Source organism: Liolophura sinensis, chromosome 10, assembly GCF_032854445.1.
Source record: "Liolophura sinensis isolate JHLJ2023 chromosome 10, CUHK_Ljap_v2, whole genome shotgun sequence".
NCBI lineage: Eukaryota > Metazoa > Mollusca > Polyplacophora > Chitonida > Chitonidae > Liolophura > Liolophura sinensis.
In genome coordinates, this window is record NC_088304.1 from 2856392 (window position 1) to 2878285 (window position 21894).

Consider the following 21894-nt stretch of genomic DNA (forward strand, 5'->3'; position numbering starts at 1 on the left):
CTTCACTTATATTTGTTTTACTTGACTGGTGCTCCACGCCATAATCAGGAATGTATTATACGGACAGCGCTCAAGGAAACCACCGTACAATATAGGCCTACCTGAGAGAGCTCCTGACGTGAGGCCACAGCCAGACAAACAATGTACTGGATATAGTTGCTGACATACAATTAATGCATAGGGAGGGTAAAGAGGGGTAAACCAAGAAAATCTGGTCACACATTACCTGTGGAATACGTTCAGTTTGTCAGGGTTTTATTATAACATTTGATGACAATTCTTAAATTATGGTATAGCACATTCAGACGAACATAACAAACGAGTCAATATTTACAGTAGCTTGGTCATATAGCGCCCTGTTTACACGAAATCTCGAAATCCGAGAGATTAAAATGATAGCAAATCATCTTAGCACACATAATGGTTAATATTTTTATATATTAATACAGATTAAAATATATGTTAACCTGATATATGTATAACATTCGCTGGAAAATAAAGGATTTTTTAAATAAATATCCATTTAGGCATTAATTACACCAAGTGAATATAGGCTTATGTATTGTCATGGAAGTAGCGCTATAATGATTTCTTAATATATATTTCATTAAAACTAATACGTTAAGACAACTATTTTCTAATGAACTTTTCTGAGCTACTAACTCAGGTTAGATAATCAAATTTTCGGAACTATCTCTGCTGAGGTCTTCGAAGTGTTTCGGTTTCACTTTCGTTTTTATCCTTAAACGATTGCCTACTATGCACATGGACAGTCTACAGATACAGCGTGTTGCAAGTAACACTGTAGAGTTAAAACAAGACAAAACATAAAAATGAAGTGAGCATCAAAAGAAAGACCGTTAGAACACTATCCAAAATAAGTTCATTCATATTTTTTAATTTTTACCTTTTGTTAACTGAAGTAAATGTTTGGGGTGTAAGATAGAGACTCGGAGGGCCATACTAATACTGTATGCCTCCCTTGAGTTTATTCCCTCTTTTCTCTGACCCGAAACTAGGTACTTGTATTGATTGTGAAGATTTGATTGTGACATGCAAAGTCACACATTACATGAGTGAACTTTACAAGAAGCTTATTTAAACCTGAATAAATAAATCTAGAAAAAGTTATTGCTACACCCCATATCAAAATGACATTCAATACAGTGGCAAAAATCTAAGATAAAATAAGTATTCCCTATTTTTCTTTATTTTTTTAGACACCTGGTCTACTCATTTTAGCCAATATACATGTATATGTAAATGTAGCAGGAATATTGAGTTTCTTTTTTCTCACCTCATTGGACAATCTAATGAACAACGTACTCATATCTATAATTTTTCCAAAAGACTGGTAAAGAAATGTAATATTCTACTTTCATCACTACAAATATCTGTTCCAAAAATTAGAAGAATTAGGGTAGGCATTTTCAGCTACAGTTTTTAGCTCTCTTTCTGCTGACCGCAACATTTAGGTTCCATAAAGTTCCAATGACATTCGAAGACAGAATAGTATAATATCTTATAAGGCACAAATTAACAAAAGTCACACTTAGTAAATCATACAGTTAAATACATGGATAGGAGCTTAGAAAGGTCACCATATTACAGCTAAGAAATGATCAATATTTCAGCCGTACGAAAATGTAGCATATTTGGGTCTTCTTAGCGTATGTCCTTAGACCAGTTAGGCACCACTTCGGTATGGGAAAAAAATATCAAGGGAATTCGACTTTAAACAAGGCCTATTTTGTCATTGCCTTTAAAATATTTCTCCTACCCTAATATCCTACCCTAAAGACTTAACCAGTTACATGGGCAATAAAACAATATACAGGTAATAATAAAAACAATTAACGTTTATGATTCAATTTCAGTTTCAAAACCAACTATCCATTTCCATATGGGCTATTAGCCAAGGGAAACAACTCTCTGTTCACAAAACGAGTTATTCAGTGCTGAAATGTTCGTTAATTGATTATGAAAAGTAAATACTAAAACCGTAAATACTAATGCTGTTTTTTGACTGTAGTCTGGCTAGCCGTAATGGACACTGGATCGTGAGGTGACATGTGACGGAGAAATTGAAGCCATGATTTTCAGGTTAATAGTCGGCCTTACCTCGCGTATTCCTTACTTTATAAAGAAATCTTGAACAACGCTGAGGTCACTGAGTCACGGTGATCAGGCAGGAAGTGATGTCATAAAACACAACAACTCTGTCTCTACTTTTGTTCCTACCAATGCTTTACACACATGCACTTTCTTTATCTAATGTACAACACAATTTTAACCAAAGCCGTCAACAATTCTGTTGACGAATGCTGATTAAATAGACCCGCGAGAGGACGCAAGAGGTGCGGCTAAGCTTAAACAAGCCTATGTGGGTCTCACAAGCTCCAAAGGTCTGCTTGTCTAGTGGTGGCAGTCATGTAAAGCGAGCGTAGAGAGTGGATCATGCGCTGCAAGGAGTATGTTTCCTTAGTACGTCTTATTATAACACGTCGTGTTGTAATACGTGAACATTCGAGGAAATGAACATCGGATACATAGGCCAATGCAGCCAGTTGGCTACAAGAGATGTAAGATTTACAAGGGCGTGAATAAAGATCTTCAAATCTTCCAGTTACACTGGTAAAAAATTCCATATCCTTCTAGTGTTTTCCTCTAATTTTCCATATCTTTTCAGTGTTTTCGTCTAGATTTCCATATCCTTCCCATGTCTTCTTCTAGATTTCCATATCCTTCCGGTATTTTCATCTAGGTTTCCATATCCTTCCAGTATCTTCGTCAAGATTTCCATATCCTTCCAGTGTTTTCGTTTAGATTTCATATCATTCCATTGTTTTAATCTAGATTTGAAATATCCTTTCAGTGTTTTCTTCTAGATTTCCATATCTTTCCAGTGCATCCATGTAGATTTCCATATCCTTCGGGTGTTTTCGTCTAGATTTCCATATCCTTCCAGTATTTTCTTCTAGATTTCCATATCCTTCGGGTGTTTTCATCTAGATTTCCATATCCTTCGGGTGTTTTCGTTTAGATTTCATATCATTTCATTGTTTTAATCTAGATTTAAAATATCCTTCCAGTGCATCCATGTAGATTTCCATATCCTTCCAGTGTTTTCTTCTAGATTTTCATATCCTTCGGGTGTTTTCATCTAGATTTCCATATCCTTCGGGTGTTTTCATCTAGATTTTCATATCCTTCCAGGGATTTTATCAGAGCAAAACAACTGAAGCGTCGGGAGAAAACCGAAGCAACATACATAGAACTCTTACTTTGTTCTGATAGAGAAAAGAACAAAATTGCCAAATAGCCTTTCGTTTGACTAACAGTCAATAGGTACCGTAAGAAGATATTATGTGGACTAAATACGCAGTATGCTCAACTTTATGACGATAAAGCTATCAAAACCGAAATATTCCTTATGGGAATAATAATTTGTAGTCTGTACATAAATTTGTTTTTCTCAGAAGAAATGCATCGCATTCTACGCACTCCTAGTAAGCGAAGGCGTATTTCTTAAAATTAAAGTTTACACCCTGTTTCTTTTGAAGTTGCATTCGCTTTGCGTGGATGACTTCTGACATCCATTCTTTGTGAATGGTGTAAGTGGCCGGCCGAGACGGTATGGTGTTCAGGAAAAATGTCTGCCAATTCTCCATGTGACCGCCAGGGGGCTCTGGTGGGATGACGGGCTCATCGCACGTAACCGTATAGGTTAGACGCTTACTAGTTCTCCTGCAAAAATAAAACTTAATATTGAAGAAACAATAATATCTGAAGGAGTAATTTCTTCATACAGCACGTATTTAGAAGCTAGAAGTACGTTACTTTGTTTCAGAAAACTGAATTTATTAGATTTATTTATTTGATGGGTGTTTTACGCCGTACTCAAGAATATTTCACTTATACGACGGCGGCCAGCATTACGGTGGGTGGAAACCGGGCAGAGCCCGGGGAAAACCCACGACCATCCGCAGGTTGCTGGTAGACCTTCCCACGTACGGGCGGAGAGGAAGCCAGCACGAGCTGGACTTGAACTCACAGCGACCGCATTGGTGAGAGATTGCTGGGTCATCACGCTGCGTTAGCGCGCTAACCGACTGAGCCACGAAGGCTCCTCCGAAAACTGAATGTGATTTAAACTTTTTTTTTTGAACCATGGTGCTAGAATTGGCTATCTGCTGTAATTCTTCAGCTTGTTCATATGTTTGCAACGTGTTTACACGGACATATGCTGAAGCAATTATTCTATGTGGATTAATAAAATTGTACTTTTTGTGAATGGCCAATTCAACAACTGTAATTTTGCAGTTTTGCCAGCAAAATCAATTAATAAATGTGCATAAATTGCTCTGAAAGTTGCTCTTTTATAACCCAAAATTCCGGATTCATACACAAGGCTACTAGTAGATCGTAAGTGGGCGTTTCAAGCCGCCTGTTAGGCCAAGTTTGAATCTCTTAAACCCATTAAATAATGTCAACGTGGAAGTGCCTGAAGCTGAAAGGTTAAACTCACTTGAGGCCGTACGGATCTCCGTGTATTTCAGCTCGCCAACCGTATTTCTCCAGGGCCTCGTCATACTCGTCTTTAGAGGTATCCGCCTCATCCTCGGAGTCACTATCGTCCCCAGGGTCCTCCAGGGAGAGATCAGCGATGTTAGGGGTCGGGTTCTGAGGTCGACTCTGCGCACTCTCCGTGCAAGTGACCCCAGGCTCGGCGGAATGAGTCTCCCGTTTGGGAACGGGAGTTAAAGACGTTGTCTTGACCGCGGGTGAGGTTTGTGGGCGCTCAGAATCAGGAAACTGTACTCTTGGCATGGACCGACGAGGTCGTGCAGACTGAACGGGTCTTTGTCGGGGTGCCCAAGGTGTCGGGGCCCGAGCGGTGGGCTGTATGTGAGTGGGCGGGGCACTCTTGATGCGGTTGGGTCGCCGTTTAAGCTCTTCCCTGGAGACAAGAGGGCTCCTAAAATTGACCCGGTGGGGGACCGGTTGAGTCCGAGGCCCTTCGGGGGTCAGCAAGCACTGCCTGAGCTCTTCTGTTGAATCGTACCTGGGAGGCGGCCAGAAGAATTTTGGGTACTTCACCCCCTGGGGCTGGTGGATTTTCTCCGGGCTAACTGTGATCGGAGTAGCCTCTGTTTTCGTCGGCTTATCCCAGACCTCTTTTGGAGTCGGGATAGGGCTGGACTTGACTCTGGGCGCTGGTTTAATGACCAAGAATGGGGACCCTTGCTCCAAGTCGACCTGTCCCCGTTGTCGGGCTGCACTCTGTGATCCCCTAGGGGGCGCGGGTGTATACCTGACATCTGGCCCAGGTGGATCCTTTAATCCTAGCGATATAGTCGGTTTAGGAGGGGTTACCTGTCCGCTGTGGTACTTGGAATTCTGAAACCGGAACATGCATTCCAGTTCTGAAAAGAAAGACGAGGCTTTCATCAATTCCCAAAAATTCTGGAGGACGACAGACAAGGCTCCTTCCCTGTGTTTTGTTTTTGTTGTTATTTTTATACGTTTTCATGTTGCGATGTTGAATTCTAGGACAGGACTACAGTGCGCTTTTGTGCAATCATTGTACAGGCACTAATATATCATGTACTCAACTTTCTGGTCATTACACATACTACTGGACAAAATATAAAGTATTATAGACCCGATTGAGATTTATTCCAACTGTTCATTTAAATTATTAAATAGTAGCAACTTAAATGACCCCTACAGCACCGTCGCTAAAAGCAGCCGAGCAGTAGGTGAAACTGTTATTAACAGTTGTGTTAAAAGAGGCTTTTAATCATTGGTAGGAATGCCCTGCCTTAAGGTGGATTTAACGTTCCAATTGTAGAAGGGACCTCGATGGAACAATGAAATTTACCATTGGGGATGTTGTGGTATCGGGCCTAATTTCGGTACACGTTGTTTGCCGATTTAATGTTCCAATTCTAGAAGGGACCTCGATGGGACAATGAGACTTACCATAAGGGTTGTTATGGTATCGGGCGGCATTTCGGCACTCGTCGTTCGCCGATTTAAAGTTTTGATGTAGAAAGGACCTCGATGGGACAATGAGACTTACCACAGGGGTTGTTGTGGTATCCAGCGCCATTTCGGCACACGTCGTTTGCCGATTTAACGTTCTGATTGTAGAAAGGACCTCTATGGGACAATGAGACTTACCATAGGAGTTGTTGTGGTATCCAGCGGCATTTCGGCACACATCGTTTGCCGATTTAACGTTCTGATTGTAGAAGGGACAATGAGACTTACCATAAGGGTTGTTGTGGTATCCAGCGACATTTCGGCACACATCGTTTGCCGATTTAACATTTTGATTGTAGAAGGGAAAATGAGACTTACCATAAGAGTTGTTGTCGTTTCGGGCAGCATTTCTGCACACGTCGTTTGCCGATTTAACGTTCTCATTGTAGAAAGGACCTCGATGGGACAATGAGACTTACCATACGGGTTGCTGTGGTATCGGGCGGCATTTCGGCACACGTCCTACGCCGATTTACCGTTCCGATTGTAGAAAGGACCTCGATGGGACAAGGAGACTTAACATAGGGGTTGTTGTGGTATCCAGCGGCATTTCGGCACACATCATTTGTCGATTTAACGTTCTGATTGTAGATGGGACAATGAGACTTACCATAGGGGTTGTTGTGGTATCCAACGGCATTTCGACACACGTGGTTTGCCGATTTAACGTTCTGATTGTAGATGGGACAATGAGACTTACCATAAGGGTTGTTGTGGTATCCAGCGGCATTTCGGCACACGTCCTACGCCGATTTAAAGTTTTGATGTAGAAAGGACCTCGATGGGACAATGAGACTTACCACAGGGGTTGTTGTGGTATCCAGCGCCATTTCGGCACACGTCGTTTGCCGACTTAACGTTCTGATTGTAGAAGAGACAATGAGACTTACCATAAGGGTTGTTATGGTATCGGGCGGCATTTCGTCAAAGGCCGTTTGCCGATTTAACATTCTGATTGTAGATGGGAAAATGAGACTTACCACAAGGGTTGTTGTGGTATCCAGCGGCATTTCGGCACACGTCGTTTGCCGATTTAACATTCTGATTGTAGATGGGGCAATGAGACTTACCATAAGGGTTGTTGTCGTATCGGGCAGCATTTCGGCACACGTCGTTTGTCGATTTAACGTTCTGATTGTAGAAGGGACCCCGATGGGACAATTAGACTTACCTTACGGGTTGCTGTGGTATTGGGCGGTATTTCGAAACACGTTATTTGCCGATTTAACATTCTGATTGTAGAAAGGACCTCGATGGGACAATGAGACTTACCATACGGGTTGCTGTGGTATCGGGCGGCATTTCGGCACACGTCCTACGCCGATTTACCGTTCCGATTGTAGAAAGGACCTCGATGGGACAAGGAGATTTACCATAGGGGTTGTTGTGGTATCCAGCGCCATTTCGGCACACGTCATTTGCCGACTTAACGTTCTGGTTGTAGAAGGGACAATGAGACTTACCATAAGGGCTGTTATGTTATCGGGCGGTATTTCGGCACACGCAGTTTGCCGATTTAACGTTCTGATTGTAGAAGGGACCTCAATGGGACGAGAATTACCATTGGTTTTGCTGTGGTATCCGGCGGCATTTTGACACACGTCGTTTCCCGATTTAACGTTCCGATTGTAGAAGGGACCTCGGTGGGACAATGAGACTTACCATACGGGTTGCTGTGGTATCGGGCGGCATTTAGGAACACGTCGATGCCGATTTAATATTTTGATTGTAGAAGGGACCTTGATGGGACAATGAGACTTACCATAAGGGTTGTTGTGGTATCCAGTGGCATTTCGGTACACGTCGTTTGCCGATTTAACGTTCTGATTGTAGATGGGACAATGAGACTTACCATAAGGGTTGTTATGGTATCGGGCGGCATTTCGACACACGTCGTTTGCCGATCTAACGCTCTGATTGTAGAAGGGACCTCGATGGGACAATGGGACTTACCATAAGGGCTGTTGTGATATCGGGCGGCATTTCGGTAAACGTCTTTGGCCGATGGGTACCATCCGTAAGTGATCTCCTTCATTGCCGCTGCTTGCTAATTCTTGTTGTCAGATAAACTACCTCCAACAGGTTTCTGGAAAACACAAAGTAGAGGTGATAATTAAACCAAATGTCTCATAATTGTGACAACACTATACCTAAATGATGCAAATTTGCAGCTTTTAGGAATCACCGGTGTTTCCTTTGCATACCTTTTCCTAATAATGTGTTTAGACCAGGAATAACTTCCACACAAAAATTCATTTTTTTTCTTTTGCTTGGCAAACTCTGTTTTGAAACTGACACTGTCTAGTTGAATAGGTCAAAAGGTGTGAAGAAAAAGGTTCCACAACATACGTTTCATCATGCATGAAGCTTTGCATCAAAAGGCTCTCTCTGAACCACTTAATTATCTAGTATTCATTAATATGGTCTGATTCGCTGCGAATTACAACCGGAAATTCAATTTATGATAGAGTAGATCGATTGGTAGGGCACATCCCGGAGTGACACGGGTGGGCTTAGCATTCTCAAGGCCAAGTCCCCTTGCATTGTTTTAATATTTTTTTATACTGGTATGTTAAATACATGACAGCACAATATTATAAGTAATACGAGATCAGTGACGTCTAATAAATTGCAATCAGCATCACTGCATATTTATTCTTAATGCCGTGGTACTTTGGGGCGTGTAATTCGTTAGTATTTAAACATAAAGAACGAACTGTTAGAATAAATTCCTAAATGAAGTGAAATGACCAGAGGTCGTACGTCTCCAGTTGCGTGCTACCATTTGTCAGCTCTCATACTGTCGTCGCTGCTCTATGAAGTCTTTAAGCTAACAGTAAATCTCTCCGTCAACGAAATGTCTTAGCTTTCGGTTAAACACGTTGACAAAAAACCTGTTCCTTTGAGTGGCCTGAAGCAAGAATTGACTAACACCTACCTCTGACCTGTGACCTGCATTTCACGTGGGGAATCCTACCCGTATTTGGCAACAGTCTACAGATTTAGCTAGTCTATTGTCTATTTAGGATCCACCGTTGGCTGCTGCCAGGGCCTGGTTATGCATCACTAGATATAACAGGTCCGCTGCATCATTAATAATGCACGCAGCACGTGCTTCAAACACGCCATTGGCTACTACCTACAACGCCATTACTTTTACAGGTAATCAATATTACAGCTTCCACACGCACACTGACTGGGAGGGCCGAACAAACATCAAAGGTTTCGGATACAAATGATTGAGTGGTGATTTGCTAACTGATTCATTAACTCATATGGTTAATCCACTTTTACATTTTTTTATGAATTACACTTTTTGCACAGTAATGTATGCTTGTAAATCCTTTGTTTACGGGTCTTGCAGCATTCCTTAAATTGGGGTCACGACCTCTGACATAAAATGACATATCTTTATTTCACTCGTATTGGTTGACGACTGGTACACGAATGTCGGTTCTGACATCTAGATTTAAGGTCATCAATACTTGTCCTCATTTACCATTTCCACGACTTTGCCATCTCTAATTAATTTATGTAGCTCCTTAGTAGCGGTCGCCAAGAAAACACCGCAGGGGAAGTAATAGTAGTAACTATTCACTGACGTCCTTTATACGATGTCATGTACATGCCGATACATATGTGCACATAACCGCACGGACAAACACACAGACAAACGAACAGACAAACGCACGGACAAACGCACAAACAAACGCACTGACAAACGAACGCACACACAAATGCACGAACAAACACACACAACAAAACCGCACGGACGAAGGCACAGACAAACGAACGCACAGACAAACGCACGAACAAACGCACAGACAAACGCACAGGCAAATGCACAGACAAACGCACAGACAAACGCATACACAAAACGCACGGACAAACACACAGACTAACGAACGCACATACGCAGGGACAAACGCACTGGCAAATGGACAGACAAACGCATGCACAAACCCACAGACAACGCACAGACAAACGCACGGACAAACGCACAGACAAACGCATGGACAAACGCACGGACAAACGCACAGACAGACGCACAGACAAAACGCACGGACAAAACGCGCGGACAAAAGTGACAATAATATGCTGAAATATAGTCTATTTTTGCAAACTTGAACTAATCTCCAATCGCTATTATCTATTCATAAACACGAACTACATACAAGCTGAGTACTGGTGGCATGCACCCAGCCAAGCGGCGTGTTTGAAGGAAGCATCTATAATTTGTGCTTTTTCGCGTTAACAACATGAATATATCTTTGACGTTTGAAATCAAACATGGCACATGGATCTACTGACCGAAAGATGAACATTCTGGACCAATGACGTCTAATAAATTGCAGTTAACGTCACTTCATTTGTATATCTGATTCTGCTTAAGCCATGGTGCTGTGAGGGGCTTGTATGGCTGAAAGATATCCTTTCATTTGCTTTCACGACAAGGCGTTGTGAAAGTCAAAACAAGATGAATAAATATAAGATGGTCGACAAAAGCCATCTTTCATCACGAAGTTCAGGGGAAAACAAACCCAACCATCCTCTCACCAATCATGATATAAAAGTCTACAGCAATGACGACAGAGTGATAGCAAATGACTACAGACAACCGGTGAAATGCGGGCCCATTGTCAATTTGGTTAGGGTTTTATTATAAAACTATTCATATATCCTTAAAAGCAGAAACGTATACAGCCCCTAGAGGCATTAAGCAGAGTCAGGTTAACCTGGAAAGCGATGACAATGATTACGCTATTATCTGTATTTTGATTGGGTAGCTGTTGAATCCGAACCTTTGTCAATTTACCTCGACCAACGTGTTATTCTAACCGTTCATATAAACGCTTAAAAACTATCCGCAGCAAATATTCCCTACCACCATGGCTCAAGCACAATTAAGTAAACGCAGTCATGTTAATCTTTAACACCATGGTTTACCCAGAATTAGGTAAAAAATGCCTTGATGTCAATTGTTAATCCTTTACATCGTGGCTTAAGTAGAACTAAATAAGAAATGGAATGATGACTACTGCAATTTATTAGATACCACTGGTCTAAAATTACTCATAACGCTGTGTTGTCATCAAGGCAGTGTTCAAGTATGAAAGGGATTCTTTGGTCTGCGTTCAAAATATTGATAAAATATAACATTGCAGATGGATCAGAGTGATTTGTGAAAATGCACCTGGCTATAGGTTCGCACACTTTACGGTATTACTGACCTGGTCATAAATCTTGTAAATCTACATACAGTAATGTTGTATTTCCGCGAACGTGATTGCTTCATACATTCGATACACTGTTATACCCCGGCCATATACATTTATCAAGACACCTCAGCTACAAATTCTCGCCCGGTGCCTTAAAAATGAGACATGCTCGATTGTCTGTAAGCATTAACGCAGGCGTTAGACAACTGCGAGGAGGCAACGAGAAAAAACAAAGCCAGTGTAATTACATAATTCCTATAATCGGATTATCTACAGTCCAGTCATTATCACAAACGTAATCGCACGTGCCTGGAGAAACATGTTTGCTTTACCTATACATGCATGGAGCATAAAGCATTTACATAATCAACTCACGAGCTCACTGAGTTACATCCCACATCGTATGTACGACTGTACAAGTGAATAACAAAGACACCTCGCTCACCCTTTGACAGAAACACCTCCCTGTTCACCTATACCGTGATTGATCACCAATTACTGTGTGCGTTTACGGTTTGCTTCTGAATCCCCCGACAGTATAAAGCCAGGTATATTTAGAGTCTACATTACCAGGTAACCATTAACCTTCTAACCTGTAAACCTCTAAAACTCCCGTATGTTGTTATATTCGCAGAAACGTATTACGTATACGCACATTATATTTATGTAAAGGGCAGAAACTGTGCCCGGTGTGTTTCTATACGAGATATGCAAGGTCGGGTAATTAGGGTTACTACCCTAGAGGCAGCTACACGGGTTCTACTAGCATCACATCGATCCCCAAATCAATAACCATGAACCAACAAACGTATATAAAGACCTGTGTGGGAGGCTTCGAGGGTAAACAGAGCAAAGTAAGCAAGCTTATAGAAAACACCAGGCCAGATATGAATGGACTGGTGAACGGAAAGGCAACTTTCGGAATTGGGTCGTGAATTTAATATCTTTTCCGAACGTTCTACATATATGTCCGAACTGAGGGTAAGATTTATGGGAGGTACTTTGTGGAATATCACTGCGTTAATTAGCCTCCGTCAGTAACAAACGAAGTAGAACTCCAAAGCTATACTACTAGGTTAAGTGCAGTAGCCAACTAGCACACGATCGCCACCTAACTGGTATTAGTTTCCATGCAATTTGATTCTGCCTGAATGCTGTCAATAAAACCTACAAAGCGGCCAGGAAGACCCGTCAGCATTGTTGTAGGGGACCATCAGGGTTGTTGTAGGGGACCATCAGCATGGTTGTATGGGACTGGTACGGTATCCAGTCAGCACCGCTTCAACCTTGCACTGTCTGTTGCCACATCTATAATTGTTGACATGGTTTAATGCCGACGTGAGCCAAGCCATATGTAAGCATTTTTACGTGCTTTTACAAATTTGCATTTCACTGGCAATATCCCGCCTTTTATCAAAGCAGAGCGAAGATATGTACACTTTTCATCTTTCCTGCTGGTATCATACATCATCATACATTTGTAGGTGTCTTTATGAGACAATTAGCTATAGTACACTAGCACTTAGCCATGACAGCAAAAAGCGGTTTTCTCAAGTATGGACGTTTTTAAAGCCTGTGAAGTCTCTTATTGCTGATAATGATAGCTTGGACACGACGGAGAATAAATAGTACTCAATCTGACAAATAAACTAATTCATAGGTGTTGTGCTTTGTTTATCTAATGATTTTCTAATATTTTCTCATTTTGGTAGACTGATTTCATAACAACTGGTTAGGCAACTTTTTAAATAGATCGTTTGATCTGACGGGGACAGTCTGTTTGCGTACTGAAGATCAATTTTATAACCAAAATAGGCCTGTGAAGGAATTATTTATCATTGTGTTTTTTCTACAATAATTTATCAGTCCAAGTTTTAAATACTTTAATGACGATGAAACGATCTGACCGATTTCACCTTTGAAGTCTTAGGAACCGGCGATATATCGGAATAGAGTTTGACAAGTAAATGTTGCTCAGCTCAGTTTATTTTAAGAAAAGATTTCACCAGGATATGACTCTCATAACATGTACTTCAACCACCTGGAAAAAATATCAAGACATACTTTTATTTATATTCTAAAGACAAGCGCTTTGATATCATTAAAAATAAATGGCGATTAAAAAAACAACAGGATTGTTAATTAACAACTATTTGATTGACGGACCGTGACTGTCAAATACATATTTTTAAGCTCTCCAGTCAAATCAAGGTGAGAAAAAGGGAATAATCGAATCCTACATGTTAATAATGTTTGATTTACAGATTGACTGATATAGACCGACTGGTTGATTGATTGTTATTTAAAGGCTTACTGAAGAATTTTTACACCATGGCGTTTAGCGTGATGAGTGGAGGAAACAGGACTCCCCGGAGAAAACACCCGAACTTTGGCAAGTCCTTATGGCCTTGTTTACTATGCTAAACACTACTGTTCCTGTATATGTTTAAATAGCATCAAGTTTACATCAAGCCCCCTTCGCACCATGGATTAAGCAGCATTATGTGAAAACATTGCCGTGATGTTAATAACAATTTATTAGACGTCACGCGTTTAATAAATGTATGCAGCTTTGCATCGTCTTCGACAAATAGTTAATATTTTACACTTTTAATTACCATGTTGTAAATGTTTTTGAAGAAAAGTTTGCATTACAACTTTTACAATTTAACAGCAAAGTGACAAACAAATATGTTACTTCTGCGACCTATAATAATCCAAAAGTGTATTTGTTTATTTATTTGATTGGTATTTTATGCCGTACTTAAGAATATTTCATTTTTACAACGGTGGCCAACTTTATGTCGGTAGCAGACCGGGCAGAGCCCGCGGGAAATCCACGACCGTCCGCAGGTTCCTGGCAAAGACCTTCTCACGCCCGACCGCGGAGGAAGTCGGCATGGGCAGGGCCTCACTGGTGAGAAACACCTGAGTCACACTCTTTGCTGCTGGCTATAAAAACTGAATAGGAAGGTCATGTCCTTTTTAATAATATACACGTGAATTTCTGCCTATTCATGAAAATAAGTAAATAAAAATAATGATGAACTTATTATTAGCATGCACATATTTGTGTATGTTGCCGCAGAGGATTAGAGAAGCAATAAAGGTTTATAATACAATTCACAAACGTGCAGCCAGTTCCAACACAAACTCTCCTTCATACAAACCCTACACTTCTCGCTTCAGTTAGTGCCTTTGTGCCGTATAGGGTCGTAAAATGACAATTTCGTCCAACAAAGACTTTTCATTGGTTACGCTTCCTGATGCGTATGATCCGAGAGATCTTCGACAACTGTGGACTTTTTTCTGTTCTGTCCACCAGACAACATAAGCATGCTCTCTGGCACAATTAGATCTTGTTATTTGCTCTCCATTACAGCTTTTCAAAGAGGACCATGACCCATGCAGATAAACTTAAAAGCTTCGTTTCTACTTTCAGATCTGTGTATGTGTACAGTCGCTCGAAAAAAATCGAAGAGTATCTTCGTTACTAAGCAAATAGTGCCGACTATTATAACGTGTACCATCCTGACTATGACTATAGTACTGTTCGTGCGGTTTCTTGGGGATAGTAGTTTGACACTTAAACCGTTGTATATTTGTATGGTGCTACTCCATATGTATTTTAACACAAGCCTAACATCCAAGCGCATAATTATTTAACGACCAAGAAACTTGGAAGATCATGAGCGCAGGTTGCTAAGTATACGTACTAAAACATGACAACAAACATCAAATCACTCTTAATCTTCGCACCTGCAGTTACCATGGAAAGGCAAGTTTACAAACCGAGTGCAAATGGTTAAGTTCTTTCTTTACAAACTTATACGTCCGAGGAATACTCAATTAGTTGAATGAGAATTTAAAAATTTAAACAGAAGTGTACTAATTACGCACTAAATAGGCGTACATAGGTTTTGTATGGTGTAATCCGTGCCTAAGCTAATACACATAAATCCAAAGTCGTTCGTATTACGTATGTCTATACACGTCCCGATTGTGAAGCCGTAACTAAGATGACTGGGATATCAGCCGTGGGTATATAATCCCATTAGACATTAGTACAAGAATGACATATACAGCTGTGCGTAAGCCCAATGATAAGAAAGTTAGTAAGCGTGTAATATCAGCTCTTCATGCATGTACATGTTAGATTTTGATTAACAAACACACTGGCACGCCAGGTTATATAAATTCACATGGTCTTATCAGCGGTTAATATAATTTATTATATGTACGTACATATTTGATATGACGTTTTGGGGGAAAGCGCGAACATATATTCAGGGTATCCCTAGACTCTATACATCGATGTCTCGAGTCAAATGTACGGTTGGTGAAACGTGTGGTAAACAACATTAGAATACACTTAAACAAGATGATGACAATGGTGGAACATTTCGGAAGTGGCTCTGGTAAAGATCAAATGCCCCAATATACATACATCTATACGTGATACACGTTTATGTCATTGGCGTCGGCACTTTGGCAGCATGGATTCACACTGCCACAAGACACAGTGTATTTACACACACCTAATCACTCCTCCTCATCTTATGACTGAAAAATGCTTAAATACGATGTTAAACCCTAAGCATATATACATACATATACAAGCTTATATATAATGTTCAGAACAAAGCTGGAAGTTAAATCTGCTTCAAATTAAATTAATAACTTAAATTAGATTTTGTATCAGCGGAAGCTTTATTGCCATCATAAATCGATCCATGCGGAGCACTCCGAACTTGATACGACCTGTATGTGACGTCATAAGCCTACTATTCGATGTTTAAGTCATATATGTGGTATGTTCGTGCAATGTCACATACTCCTTGCCTACACTTGCAAAGGGCTTTTTTATGTCAACGTATAAGCGTCTTTCCACATTACAAATCTCAAATCAAACAGCAAATATTATTAAGTTTTACTTCAGCGAAGATGTTGACCTCAGGAATTTCATGTTGATATATTTATTTGGTTTGTGTTTGATGTTGTACTGAAAACGTTTTTATACTATGTTAAAGGTTGTCGGGTTGTTGGCAAAACCCTGTGGAGAAAACCCTGAGTGAACCAGAACCACCTCGCTTCTCCACAAACCACCACCCTTCTCCATAAACCACCACCCTTCTCCATAAACCACCACCCTTATCCATAAACCACCAACTTTCTCCATAAACCACCACCCAACTTTATAAACCACCGCAATTCTCCTCAAACCACCACCCTTCTCCATAAACCACTACCCTTCTCCACAAATCACTAGCTTTCTCAAAAGCTGTCACTTTTCTGTACAAACCACCACCCTTCTCAATAAATGACCATGCTTCTCCATAAACCACCACCCTTTTTCACAAACCATCACCTTTCTCTACAAACCACCACCCTTCTCCACAAACCACCACTCTTCTCCACAAACCACCACCCTTCCTCATAAATCACCACACTTCTCCATAAACCACCACCCTTCTCCATAAACCACCACCCTTTTCCATAAACCATCACCTTTCTCTACAAACCACCACGCTCCTCCACAAACCACCACCCTTTCCCACAAACCATCAGCTTTCTCTAAAAACCACCACCCTTCTCCACAAACCACCACCCTTCCGCATAAATCACCACCCTTCTCCATAAACCACCACCTTTCTCAATAAATCACCACCCTTCTCCATAAACCACCACCTTTCTCCATAAACCACCACCTTTCTCCACAAGCCACCACCCTTTTCTGCAAATCACTGCCCTTCTCCATAAACCATCAACTGTCTGTAGAAACCACCAGCCTTCTGCATAATGCACCACTCTTCTCCATAAACCACCACCCTTCTACACAAACCACCACCCTTTTCTACAAACCATCACCTTTCTCTACAAACCACCACCCTTCTCCACAAACCACCACCTTTCTCCACAAGCCACCACCCTTTTCCTCAAATCACTGCCCTTCTCCATAAACCATCAACTGTCTCTACAAACCACCACCCTTCTCTACAAACCATCACCTTTCTCTACAAACCAAAACCCTTCTCCACAAACCACCACCTTTCTCCACAAGCCACCACCCTTTTCCGCAAATCACTGCCCTTCTCCATAAACCATCAACTGTCTCTACAAACCACCACCCTTCTCTAGAAACCACCGCACCATCTACACAAACCACCACCCTTATCCATAAACCACCACCCTTCTCCACAAACCAAGACCTTCTCCACAAACCAAGACCTTCTCCACAAACCACAACTTCTCTCTATAGACGACCACCTTTCTCCATAAACCATTACCCTTCTCTACAAACCACCACACTTGTCCATAAATTCCGACCCTTCTCCACAACTACTTTGTTGACCTGATTTATTTATTTACTGACTAAAACACCAAACAAACAGAATCATATGAAACCTATTAATGTGTTTAATTACGCTGATGTCCACAATTTTCACGACCAGTATATAGTTTTAGGGGAGACTTGTCAATGTACATGGATCCTACGAAACTAGCCAAGGTCCAGTATTTATTGGCACAGTTAGTTAGTTGGACGTTTTGTTGCTCGTCCTGCCATAAGCCGAAATACGACCATTTCAGAGATACGCGGGCGTCTGGGACTATATTTTCATCTGTTTAATGTTAACTCATTTCACAATACCAAGGATGAGACTTTGACATGTTTCACATCTATTGATCTAGAGATAGCTTGAAATGGCTATAAGATTGACCCAGCTAAAATAAAGCCACTGAACCTAAACCAGATGAAATTACAGAGATGCTGACCAAAGCCCAAATAGTGACTATAATAAATATTTCCAATAACGGAAGTAACCCCCCCCCCCCCCCCCCGCCCACAATATATTAACTATAGTTGCCTTAGCCAAGTAGAAGCAAAATCAGTGGGTTTTTTTTTGTTTTTGTCAATCTTCAAAAAATAAGCAAGTGTCAACATTCTGAAACCTGTACAGGAAGTCCTGCATGCAGTACATGACGTGGTACAATCAGAGTTATTACTTTAACATGGTGCTTTTACGAACAGTTGCAATCAAAGCGCGAGTTATCTATATTTTTATTCGACCTGACAAAATCGAAAATGCGTCAAAGCGGAATTATATATAGGCCTTTACTCCACAGTTAATGTGCGTTAAAACGGGTTATACGGCTTATACTAGTGTATATACATGTACATGCACGACTATTAACATTAGTATTGCATCCTATTGCCTGTGTTTAAGTATTACATACCTGTGTTTAAGTATTACATACCTGTGTTTAAGTATTACATACCTGTGTTTAAGTATTACATACCTGTGTTTAATGCTCTATACCAGTCCGTTTTATTACCAGGCTGTATGTCCACCACTTTGTGCCAACATCACACACACGTCAATGTTCCTCAGGGATACCAGGTGGACATTCAAACCGTATATAGACAGTCGAGGCGAACAGGTGTAAATCTTGTCACAACACTTTGCCACTGGGTCATGCACTTGTCACGAACTCCGATCAAACACCTTTGTTGATTTCACAGTTGTAGAGCTGTGTTACTGACAGCCCGATGCCGCGTGTATATATAATTCCTCCATACGTCTCACTCACAGGTATAGAGCTACTGTATATACCACACCTGCCGCTCGCCCCGAACACCGTCCATGTTTTTGACAGCTAGCCGCTCACTGTCTGGACCTAGCATGTCGAACACACGGTTCACCTCCAGATATCTATTACCCGTTTGATTTCGCCTTTATTGTCAATTTGCCAGTCTATGTTAGGCCACTTTGCTTCGCTGCTGCCAACCCGGTCATGCGTGCATGTCCAACATGTGTATTGCGGAGTTACTAAGGGACGCGCCACCTGACGACCTGGACACACTGTCAGCGCGTGTTCTCACTCGAACCCGAGAGCGGGGATTTGACAGAGGCTCTACCGGCGGTGTGTCGTTTCGCGGAAAAAGAACAGGGGAACACACAGATGCAGGGGGCTCGGCAAATCAGTTACATCAATAAACATATTTGTTAGTTCTTATTTGAAAATCAGATTAAACATCAGTAGATCTGGGAGTTGATAGATCAACTTCCTCCAGTTTTTATGGATTTATGTAGATTGTTGACAGGAAATGCGAGATCTTGAACCATTTATCAGTGTTAGTGCTGTTTTTGATTTAAATCATTTCTCGTGATGCTTTTGTTTGTAACCTCAACAGGTCTAAAGGTACCATGGATTATGTGCTCTTTATTTCTTGTTTGTATTTAAACCTGAGCATTTCACTAATTAATTGTAATACTGTTCACTTTAATTCCATACCACTGTTTTGATTTGTTGGTGATTGATGTGTTCCGGATTGAATGCACTCTCGATTGATGATCAATAACACATACGTTAGGTTCTTTTTGTGTTATATCGACATCACACCATCGACCTGCAGCGTCAGTAATATCGGTATTTGTGTAATGTCTATAACTATAACAGTACAATAGATTAATATAAGCTCATGCTGGCCTCCTCTCCGGCCGTACGTGAGAAGGTCAGGCAGCAACCTGCCGATGGTCGTGGGTTTCCCCCGGCCGCCGTCGCATAAGTCAAATATCCTTGAGTACGGCGTAAAACACCAATCAAACAAATAAATAAATATACTTCAATTCCTAAATAACAAAAGCTTCCCAATCCATTAACCCTGAAAAAAGAGAGTAAGAGCGCTTCATAAGAACAAATTGTAATTTTTCAATGTTACCATGACGACTTGAAAGAGTTTCCAAGTAACAATCAGTTTATTTATTTATTGATATCATTTGATTGGAGTTTAATGTCATACTTTTTAAAAGAATTTTTCAAATACACGCTACAGGGGGCAGGCTTATGTTGTTTGTTTTTGGCTGAACATCGTTTTCAGCATTATTTCATACATTTCATGCACGAGGCTGTCTTTTTGTAGCGGCCCGGTTTCATTGCCGACATATTAATAGTGCTACCGCACTGAAATGTATGTATGTATGTATGTGTGTATGTGTGTATGTATGTGTATGTACGCATGTATGCCGGGTGGTTTACGTCGTACTTAAACAATTTTGATGACGAGGAGTATTTATATGTGTATATATATTCTTCTTGTGGCAGGGGTATTGTCCATGCCTCGTCTTTTATGAAGACTGGTGAAAAAAAACGTGTGCAAAAAACAGCTATGCATGCAGTATATCAAAATGCTAGCTTCCCAAACTCGGACTACCGTTAGTTCCAACCATGTCGCGTTAGGACACTATATAAAGTACATGGAATTACATGTCTGTGTAGAGCTACTGAGAGCGTATATGTTGACCATAACTATATGCGTCGAAACAGACATTCGTATACCAGCCGTCAACCAACAAGGACGTCCCATGTCAATAATCGGAAGGCCAATTTCCAAAAACGATAAACGACCATAATACTGAGAAAGTAAATGCAGCACCAAAATAATGCAAAGATAATGCAAACGGAATCATGCAAAGAGAAGCAGTCAACAGCTTGATAAACACCCATGAACGCTTGTCGTTCAAGATCCGTCGCAAGAAGAGATATAAAATAGTACTTGACTCATTGCCTACATTCTTTGTGTAAGTGTATTGTGTGCATATGTTAACAATACCAGCCTATCATAATGCTATCTTCCCAAACACGTTCTTCAAAACTCAAACTACAGTAGTTTCTAACAAGGCATGTTTGAACACCTGTGTTGGACAATAAATGCACACTCTATTAACTTTTCTAGTGTCTGCACTGGCTATAGTTAGGCCCACGGATGAAATAAAAGGTATCTTTGAATACCTTTGGTTAACGGGAAAAGGTTTTTTGGTTTTCTTTTCTATTGCGCTATTTGCTTACACAGGTGTCGTGTCTCGAACGTACTTGTCATTTCAATAAATAGCACGCATTACATTTTCCACTAAAGGCAAGCTTCCCGGTCATGGATTCGCCCTTTCTGTCCAAAGCAAGTCAGTTCCAACCTTTACGAAGTCTATACACTCCAGTTTCACAAAGACTGGTACGGCATTCGTATATTTGTCGTACGACGATATTTTATACGTCACTATTACATTTGCGACATCTTTGTGAAATTGTGCCCAGTTCTTACTTAAAGCAACAGGAGAAACAGCGACAGTTGAAAGCCTGCCTCCCCTCTTGTCTTTATACATTAGAATCGCGCGCTAATTCCAGACTCCGGACTAGTTCATAACATTTTGGAGAAATTTGGGTGCATTACAATAGAAATAAATTGATTTTGGCAGCAACAAAATACATTGTTTAGCGTCAATATGATTGGCTTAAGAAAAAAAACATTACACTGTCACACATGGCCAAACAAACAGGCGTCGACTGATTATCGTTCATCAAGGCGCCAAGAACAATGACCCCGGTGCACAATGACATCTGGTGGACTAAGGTGGACCTGGTCCCTTTGCATTGCTTTAGTGCTATTAAACCCTGTGTGTTAAATGTGATGAAAAGAGCATTTTGAGTTATTCTAGACCAGTGGCGTCTAATAAATTGCAATTAACGTCGTCGCATTTTTTTTATCCATTTCTGCCTAAACCATGTTGCTAGGCGTGCAATTTGCTACTATTTATGCATTTTTTCACCCAGTCGAGGCCGTCTTTTGTCA

General features: G+C 40.8%; 1 protein-coding gene across 1 annotated transcript; it reads right to left on the minus strand.

The window, feature by feature from the left end:
• Positions 1–242: 242 nt before the first annotated feature.
• On the minus strand, positions 243–18934 carry LOC135476668 (proteoglycan 4-like). Its single transcript, XM_064756772.1, has 4 exons — positions 18567–18934; positions 8002–8134; positions 4529–5426; positions 243–3747 (listed from the first exon to the last, which is right to left on the minus strand). The coding sequence occupies exons 2-4, from the start codon at positions 8081–8083 to the stop codon at positions 3507–3509; spliced, it is 1221 nt and encodes a 406-aa protein (XP_064612842.1). The 5' UTR covers positions 8084–8134; positions 18567–18934; the 3' UTR covers positions 243–3506.
• Between the last annotated feature and the right edge of the window lie 2960 nt (positions 18935–21894).

Excerpts from the sequence above, each read along its gene's own strand:
- LOC135476668 (XM_064756772.1), bottom strand. The coding sequence starts at position 8,083 with ATGAAGGAGATCACTTACGGATGGTACCCATCGGCCAAAGACGTTTAC. Across the intron at positions 5,427-8,001 it reads ATATCACAACAGCCCTTATG|AACTGGAATGCATGTTCCGG; the intron begins GTAAGTCCCATT and ends CTTTCTTTTCAG. Across the intron at positions 3,748-4,528 it reads GGAGATCCGTACGGCCTCAA|GAGAACTAGTAAGCGTCTAA; the intron begins GTGAGTTTAACC and ends TTATTTTTGCAG.